The 9,093-nt window shown below is 36.1% G+C and overlaps 1 protein-coding gene across 1 annotated transcript; it reads right to left on the reverse strand.

The window, feature by feature from the left end:
• Window positions 1-206: 206 nt before the first annotated feature.
• LOC140161676 (uncharacterized) lies at window positions 207-2,198 on the reverse strand. The gene is made up of 5 exons (XM_072184976.1): window positions 2,167-2,198; window positions 1,667-1,910; window positions 1,390-1,453; window positions 1,137-1,233; window positions 207-567 (listed from the first exon to the last, which is right to left on the reverse strand). Exons 1-5 carry the CDS (start codon window positions 2,196-2,198, stop codon window positions 270-272), a joined length of 735 nt encoding a protein of 244 aa, XP_072041077.1. The 3' UTR covers window positions 207-269.
• Between the last annotated feature and the right edge of the window lie 6,895 nt (window positions 2,199-9,093).

Here is a 9,093-nt window from a genome sequence, read left to right on the forward strand (position 1 = left end):
AAATATGCAGTAAGGTGACTAATTTAACCATATATATTGGATTTTGGCGGCCATTTTGAAAAAAGCGCCCTCACGGAAAAGTTCTCAGGTTACGGGCTTTTTACCCAAGAAATTCTTGTTCCCCATGCAAAACTGGTCCAGATAAACCATATTAGAATTTCTTGTTCTCCAAGTGGTACTTAGCTCAGTTTTAACCTGGTAAAAAGCTATTTTCTGGTACTCCCAAGAGAAAGTTTGAAAGTACCATCTATCCAACAATACTTTAATGTCTACTTTAGATCTTCATATGCACCATCGTCACCGTCGCCGCTAACATCTGATTTAATAATTTTCAACGCATAAGTATGTTCAGTTGTTTCACCGCTCAAGGTCTTGTCAGTTGGCGCTATATTGACATCCTGATATGCATCTTCCCCATGTGGTTTATATTCAACATATTGATCTGTTGTCATCCTAATTGGATTATCTGCATCTGAGGAATCTGGTGGTTTGGTTTGCAACGGAGTATCTGGCAATCGGTTATTTGGTGTTCCGTGTGGTTGGTTTTGATTGTTCGCATGTATTGACCTACAGAAATTGACAATCAATTGATTTGACAATTTTGTGTTGAAGAATTGAAATCAATGTGACTGTTTTCCTTTAGCGCCATTTGATTTACAGGGGGGTGGAAAACAAATCGCCCACTTGTGCGACGAAAAAAGTCCCTCAGTAGAAACAATTTATTAATAAATTCCTATATCAATTCTATCAATTTTAACGGCAAGGTTGTGTAACCTAATAGAGCAAACAAGCAATGCAAATCAACTTTCATCTACACCTACAAAATACTCAAAACCGTTGCTAAAAGCAATATCTAATTGAGATAAGAATGATGGATTTTGATGAACAAAACACATAAAAAAGAAATGAGTTACTTCATGATGTGATCTGAAATAGCTGCTGTTATGTTGAGAATATTTGAAGGGAGGTCGTTCCAGTCCAGTATTGTTTGAGGATAAAAACTGGTTTGTTAAAAGTTGATTCCAAAAATATATTTATATTATATTATCATGCTGGTTAATACACCTTTGATATATTGTGAATCTGTGCCCCTGTTGTCTACAATGTCCACACTCACCAGTCATGTTCATACTTACCTGTTTTTGACAACCAAGCCGATTATGCCAATGAGCAACACTAAAGTGACACTGACTAACACCGCCACAACTACAGTATTGATTCCGGAATCTGCTGCTAAAGACAAACAAAAAAATAATTAATAATTCATGTAAACTTCTTGTTTTTGATTTTCGTTTTCACGATCCTAAATATAAACTTGATTAAAGAAAGTCAATGCGAAAAGCAAAATGAGATCGCAAATATGCATAGAAGTGAAACTAACGAAATTACCTGTCGTCAGCATGGTCAGTGGCAAGGTTACCAGCAATCCCTCTGACCACGATGTTACAGATATCTGCATAAAACATTTAAGAAGACCTAAGTGAAGTGTTATTTCAGTAGAGGAAATGTAGCCTATGTATACATTAAACGTGATGTAGAAGGAGTAAAGATTATAAATTCAATACTACAAGTAGTTATTAGTAGATATTTTGACATTAATCAGTTGTTGATTGTCTTTTTTCGGCATTAATCTACAAAACACGTTCGGCGGTTAATATAAACTCACCGTTTGATTATATCGACTGACATACCCTACATACAAAGCATACGATCCCCCTTCCATCAGAGGCGGGTTGAAATACTCTCCATAAATGGTATTGTCTCCGACTACGAACTCGGTGTCTTTGCTAACTGTCTTCTTGGACAACTCTGCTGCAATGTATTTGATTGGAGTCTCCAAGTAGTGACCGAACTGAAGAGTTGCTCTCTTTTGTTGTCGTGTTTTCAACTCAACACCGACCTGATAGGATCTATATTAAAGCCATCATAACAAAAATATATATCAAGTGAATTGGCATTACTGTAAATTTTACCTTACCGCCCAGAGCCTTTGAAAATGATTAGTCAGGGATTTGCAGGGGCTGTAGTAATAATGACAGTTTGTGATTTGGTAGGTTCTGGTACATCCTTGCAAAATCGTCTCGGAGGATTTAAAGTTATTTGGTACGCATAACCTAGGGATGTTGGTGGACAACATAATATGGTTAGTTAGGATGCGGTACTTACCCCGGTACTTTCCCGTCAAGCACGTTGATCATTGGCAACGGAGGATCCCATCGGTTATGGAACTTTAGCTACCTTGGCAGATAGGGCTTTAATTATCATGGTTTGTCACAGAGTTTTCAGTCTTCTGTGGTTTTTTGGGTTCCATCTTACAGGTTTAAAGCCCTTTTCTCTCTTTTTATTTTGTTTCCAAACCCAATTTATTTCACACACGTCTCTCACTTTTGTACCTGCAACTTATTCTGTCGGCAAAAAGTGCTTGATTCACTGTACCTCAAGCAATTGTTTCCAACCTATCCCTCCAATGTTAAAAAATTAATCTTTGATACCAGGCATAACCATGACTTACGTTACATATTCTGCTGTACTCAGTGGTATCGTTATATCAACAGTAGTTGGTGTCGTTAGAGTCATCTTTTCAGACACCGCCTCGGGTCTTGGGATATCTGTAAAATGATGTCTACCATTAAATATCGGCTCTCAATCATTTTTATGGTCCATTGTTAATAAAGCTTCTTCTTTTGTCGTTATATAGGAAAGGTACTAAAACATCAACTCAATTACATTCTCACCCCTGTTTTATCCTAAACAAAGACATATATATCATAGTTAGAGCTAGCAGGCAATAGCTGTATCTTTAAACTTGGATTTAAGACCTCATTTGTCTGAAGAAATCAAGAAGGAAGATGCAAATTCAAAAGTTTGATTTCCTCTATTGATTTGTACACAAAGCGTTCTCAAACAAAATAACTTTAGTGTGTTGCTTTCCATTGATTAGAACTTAATTTATAGCCTAAGCATTTACTGTTGATTTTAGATCAGTGTTTTTTTTTTAAATTCTCAACCGATTTTATCAAAGGAGGTCTTAAATCGGGAAACATATATTTGCTTCTGGTTCTTCTGTATCTTTGTTTAGGATATATAGAGCTGGTACCTTAAGGAGGTACTACACCCCTGTGGTAAATTTGTGACTATTTTTGCATGTTTCTCAAAAAATAATAACACACAAGTAACAAAAGTTATGTATATTATTGGGGCAAGGAATCCAATTACTACACTGAAATTTCAGTGACTCAAGACAAGCAGTTCCGCATATATGATAGGAAATGAGGTACATCCTAGCGGTACCTTATTTCTTATCATAAATTATGAACCACTTGCCTTGGGTCACTGAAATTCCAGTGTAGTAATTGGATGCCTTGCCCCAATAATATACATAACTTTTGTTACCAGTGTGTTATTAGTTTTTGAGAAAATACAAAATTAGACACACATTTATTGAGGGGTGTAGTACCCCCTTAATTCTTTTGCGGATGCGCGGATATGTATGTGCGGATATAATGAACATGGCTACATAGCTTATATATATAGGACACGGATTTTAATCAAAGTTAATCAATCGTCGACAAGGTCGGACTGGTAGTGTGATGGAGTAGTGGTAACCACACCCCAGGCCCGTCGGAAGCAAATTAAAAGTGGTACGGCCCACCTTTGGGTGTCTGGGGGTGAAACCCCCAGCGGGGTTTGAAGGGGCAGAGCCCCTCATGGGGGTTCGAGGGGGCGAAGCCCCCTGGAAGCTCAAACACTTTGGAAAATGAAAAGTAGAATTTCAACGGTAAGTTAATAGGACTAAACTTCAAAACTAGGACATTCAAAATAAAAATGATCAACCATAAAACATGTTACCAATTCATGATAAGACTCGATTACAGTACACATAGTAATTTTGAAAGCCCAGTTTTCGACGGGGGGGGGGGTTGGTTAGAAACTTTAGGAAAATGAAGACCCATTTGTAGCCAATTGGTGGACCATTTGTCACTGTTATTGTGTAAAATTTTAGTTTGAAAAAGCCTAAAATTTGCAAAAAGACAACCCAATTGAAGCCATTTGTGGACAAGTTTTAACTTTTATTGTCTGAATTATTGCTTTATAATTATGTACCCATAAAGTTGCGCACGCGGGTGTCAGAAGTGAGAAAATGGTGCAAAATGAAGACCTAATTGAAGCCATTTCCCAGCAAACACAAAACGTTTTCGACATCATTCGCAAAAGGTTATAAAAGGTTGTCAGAAAACGTTTAAATGTCGGGTTATATAAAGGGTATATTAAGAGTATAAAACGTTTTCATAACCTTAAAAAACATTTTTTTATAATTTACTGATCAGCAAACAAAAATGTTTTGCAGAAAACGTTTAAATGTCGGGTTATATAAATGGTATAAAAACGTTTTAATAACATTCCAAAAACATTCTTGAATACTTGACACAAAACATTCTAAACAGAATGTTATTTTGGGGTTGAAAAAATATTTTGGGAAAAATGTTTGCCCAAAATATTTTCAATAACGTTTAAAAACGTTTTCATGACCTTTATATAACCCGACATTTAAATGTTTTAAAAGGTTTAGAAAAAACATTTTAAGAACATTTATGTGTTTGCTGGGTTCAAATATTTTAACATAATGTTATTTAGGTATTGACACAATATTTGGCAAAAATGTTTGCAAAAGTAGTTTACAATAACATTTTTGAAAACATTTAAAAATATTGTTGTAGTGTGTTTTCATACAAAACGTTTTAAAACGTTATCATGACCTTTATATAACCCGACATTTTAATGTTATTGAAACGTTTTTACCTAAACCAAAAGCCAAAATATAACTCATTTAAAACGTTTTTAAAACGTTTTTGTGTTTGCTGGGTTGGTGGACTATTTTTGCACTATTATTGTGTAAAATTTTAATTTTGAAAATGCCGAAAATTTGCGAAATGACGGCCCAATTGAAGCCATTCGTGGACAAGTTTTGACCTTTATAAATTACCCGGTGCATGTAAACATAAAGTTGCGCACGCAGGGATGTGCCCCCCCCCTTAGAAGTGAGAAACTTTTGCAAAATGAAGACCAAATTGAAGCCATTTCGTGGACCATTTTGGCACTATTATTGTGTAGTTTGAAAAAGCCGAAAATATCAAATTTACGAAATGACAAGCCAATTGAAGGCCATTTTTTCACTGTTATTTTATGAATTATTGGTTTAAACATCAAGTGGTGTGCATGTTAAATACTACAGACACGAAAACTGACAGTTGTTTGTATACGCAGAGGGTGTCTGAGGAGGATGTACCCCCTGAGAAGTTTTGGAAATTTTGCAAAATGAAGGTCCAATTGAAGCCATTTGGTGCATCATTTACACTATCATTGCTTTTAAAACAAAAAGGCCCAAACTCAATTTTTAAAATTATAAATGTTACACTGACACTTTATAGGCCTAAGACTTGAGATTCGCAATTAAAGCATGCATGGATCGATGTTGAATTGAAGTCATCACGGAGTCCGTCTTAATAGGCCTATATACTGACTTTGATGACAATGTGACGGGCCCTGCATGTAAAATAATCACAGACCTAGGCCTATAGATTGACCCGACTGCGATTTAGGCATGGGCCTACTATAACGTGCAATTTAACCTTTTCCTTCTCCTTTTCTTCTCCCTTTTCTCTTCTTTTTTCCCTTTTCCTCTTTCTCTTCTCTTCTCTTCTCTCCTTTCCTTTTTTTTTTGGCTAAAAAGTGGTACGGCCATGGCCGTACCGGCCGTAGCGGTTCCGACGGGCCTGCCACACCCACCATGACATCATAGTCCTACTCTGTACTTTGACCGCCAATTTGTCCAACGTGGATATTTTTGACACAAAATTAAGTAATTTCTGCAATTCATAATAATTATATACATTAATTTCTCCAAGTGAATATTTTTTGCGCCATGAATTAATTTATCCAAATTGATAACATTTCTCCGATACGATTGTCTGTATAATAGAAAAGGCGTGTCTCCATCGGTTATTGTTTTTGCAACTGGTGGCTTCAGCAGGTGAATGATTGCAAGTAACAAGCTTCAAACCAACAAGCAGTCTGCAAATTGTGTCTTCTGATTGTGTTTTCCAAATGCCGTTACATGTTTTATAAATGTTGTGGAGGTGGATTTTAAGGTCCAAAATATATCTTATAACATTATGGTTCCCTTAAAGGTTTTATTTTGTCTTCAATGTCAGTATCGGTTAATATTTTCATTATTTTTTGTAAAAGCTCTACCTTCAACTGTCGCAGGGTTGGTAAACTGTGTAACAACACTAGCAGGTCCTTCCGCATCTTCATAACGGGCAGACACTTTGACTTCATACTTGGTAGAGGGCGTCAAATTTGTTATGTTGTGCGTTCTTGCTTTGTTAATGGTGTATTGTACTTCTTCATGTTCGGCAACAGGGTCGTATGAGGGATCGTATGTCTTGAAGATGGCTTTGTGTTTAATCTGTAAATATATAGAAGTATGGACCAAGATTAAGAAGTCGACCTCTTTCTATATACGTACATTACTGTATTTATATACAGTAAGCCAAAAAATTAAGGTACCAGTTACATTCACCAGTGTATATTCTAACCAAAGACAGATATATCATAATTGGAGGCAACAGCCAATAGCCGCAACTTTAAGCGCGAATTTAAGACCTTATTCGTTAAAATTGTTCAAGAAATAAAGACACGACGAACCAAAAACCCAAGAAGATGCCAATTTAAAAGTTGCAATTTGCTCCATTGAATGCCTTATTGATTTGTACAGAAAGCGTTCGCAAACAAGAGAACTAGCGTCGTGCTTCCATTGATTAGCACGTTAAAACTAGCGTCGTGCTTTCATTGATGAGAACACAAAAGTGCAACTTTTGATTTCGTTTCTTCATTAGGTTTTAGATCACCGTTTCTTTAATTCTCAACCAATTTCAACAACAAGGTCTTAAATCAGAGCTAAAGAGTACAGGTATTGGCTGCTTGTTTTAATTTGGACATATTTGTCTTTATTTAGGCTGTACAGAGGTGAACACCGGCAACTGGTACCTTAATTCTTTGGCTTACTGAATATCGCCTATTATACATTGTTCTAGACCCAAGAGTTAATAATTTGGAATAGCTATATCTAAGAACCACAATCAGTCATATGACTTTTCGTAACTTATTTTCATTGCCTGCTCATGAATACGAATGTAAGCAAAACGTGTCTTTATTCAATGCCACATGACAGGGCGATTTCCAGCGCTTATATTCAACCGCACCATTGCGCTAGATTGCTGCGCTATTAGGCAGATGTGGTGATGTTTCTTCATCTGATCACGTGGGCATTAATTAAAGTATTGATATAAAAAAGACACAACTCTTACCAAGTAACCAGTAATGGTCCCATCAAAATATTCTGGTTTTTCCCAAGAAATTAATATCGACCTCGTTGTGATCTCTTCAATATCAAGATTTAGTGGCATACCTGTGAACACATCAAGTACACATTCAATCAAGTCTGCCTTTCCACGTTCTCAATAAGTAACATTCATTTCATGAAGGCGTTATACAAAGATACTCATTATGTGAGGAAAGTTGAACTGATCAAAACAGTACGTTACCAATAATACAAACAGTTTAAACTAACAGGTGATATTCATTTTCAACTTTCAAGTAATAAACCTTGATCATATTAATACTTAAAGTTTCCTTCGTATGTTCAATATCCTTGACTCTATTTAATATATGGAACAAATCATGCATTAACCGCGTCATCTGCGCGTTCATTTCGTACGCGCAAACTATTAAAGGTCCATGACCCGATTGACTGACGCATTCTACCGATTTACCTAGTTAAATGGTTAACTTTCATTGGTATCCATAAATTTTTGTCAAGATTCAAAAGTCACGATGTTCAAATATTTCTCAAGACAAAGATTAAAAGAATAATTATACAACTGGATACTATACCAAGTACAACAAAATAACCGTCTAATTTGTCTATTCATGTTATGAAGATCATAAAAATAATATTCATATATTCGGGCTATCTCAGGATATTCTAATGTTACATTGGAAGAAGCAAAACAAAACTGACGGGTACCAATCATTTTGATAAAGCGTTCTTTACCGTTTTTCTTGTTTTCACTACATGACATATCTTCTGTGGTAAAGCAAAGAATTTTTCTCTTTTGGTACATTTCACTCACCTTCAAATGCTGGGTTTGTGTAAACTGTTATGATACTAGGAGGTCCTTTTCCAATGTCAGTTTCGGCAAATAACTTTAGTTCATATTCAGTGGATGGTGTCATGTTATATAATGTGAATTTTCTTCCCTCTCTGTCGATCTCGATCACATTCGTATTTTCCAAATCGGGGTCGAACTCGTCATACGTGTTTCCTATGATTTTGGTGCTTATCTGTAACATAACAGGCGCCATATTAAGTAAAAGGAAACTAACGTAAATAATGTAAGTTATTTATCAATACAACGAACCAAAAATATTGTAAAAATTGTCTTACCGTGTACCCGGTAATAATGCCATTTAGATGCTCTGGTTCACCCCAAGAAACTGATATCGATCTTTTTGTAACATTTACTGTCTTGAAGGATGTAGGTGCACTAGGCTCTGCAAAGATGGAATGAAGAAGCAATTTGTTCAGTAAGCATGTGAAGTAGGGCTGAGGTCCAAAGACACTCATGGGGAAACAGCATGTGTTGGAATGTTCTGTGATGTTCATAATGTTGTAATCAGCTTTTTTCTGCACTGAAACGAATTAGACCTATATGCTTTGCATCATGGTTGTGATTGCAAAAAAAGAAAACAACTTTGTACCTGATTGCTGAGAGGTTATTGGCAATGCATAAGAAGGCCCTTCTCCCGTGTCAGTCGAGCTGGAAATCTCAAAACTGTAGTTGGTATATGGAGTCAATTCACGAATAGTCACAGTTGCAGTTGTGTATGACACAGTAGAGTTTTTGAATACATCACCATTTTCATAACGCAGAATATATGAATACGATGTAATTGGACCATTTATGTGTTCACATGGTGGTTCCGACCATTGGAAAGTAATGCTGTTAGATGTCACAGATGAAGTGGTAA

The sequence above is a fragment of the Amphiura filiformis genome, chromosome 10 (genome assembly GCF_039555335.1).
Source record: "Amphiura filiformis chromosome 10, Afil_fr2py, whole genome shotgun sequence".
Classification (NCBI taxonomy): domain Eukaryota; kingdom Metazoa; phylum Echinodermata; class Ophiuroidea; order Amphilepidida; family Amphiuridae; genus Amphiura; species Amphiura filiformis.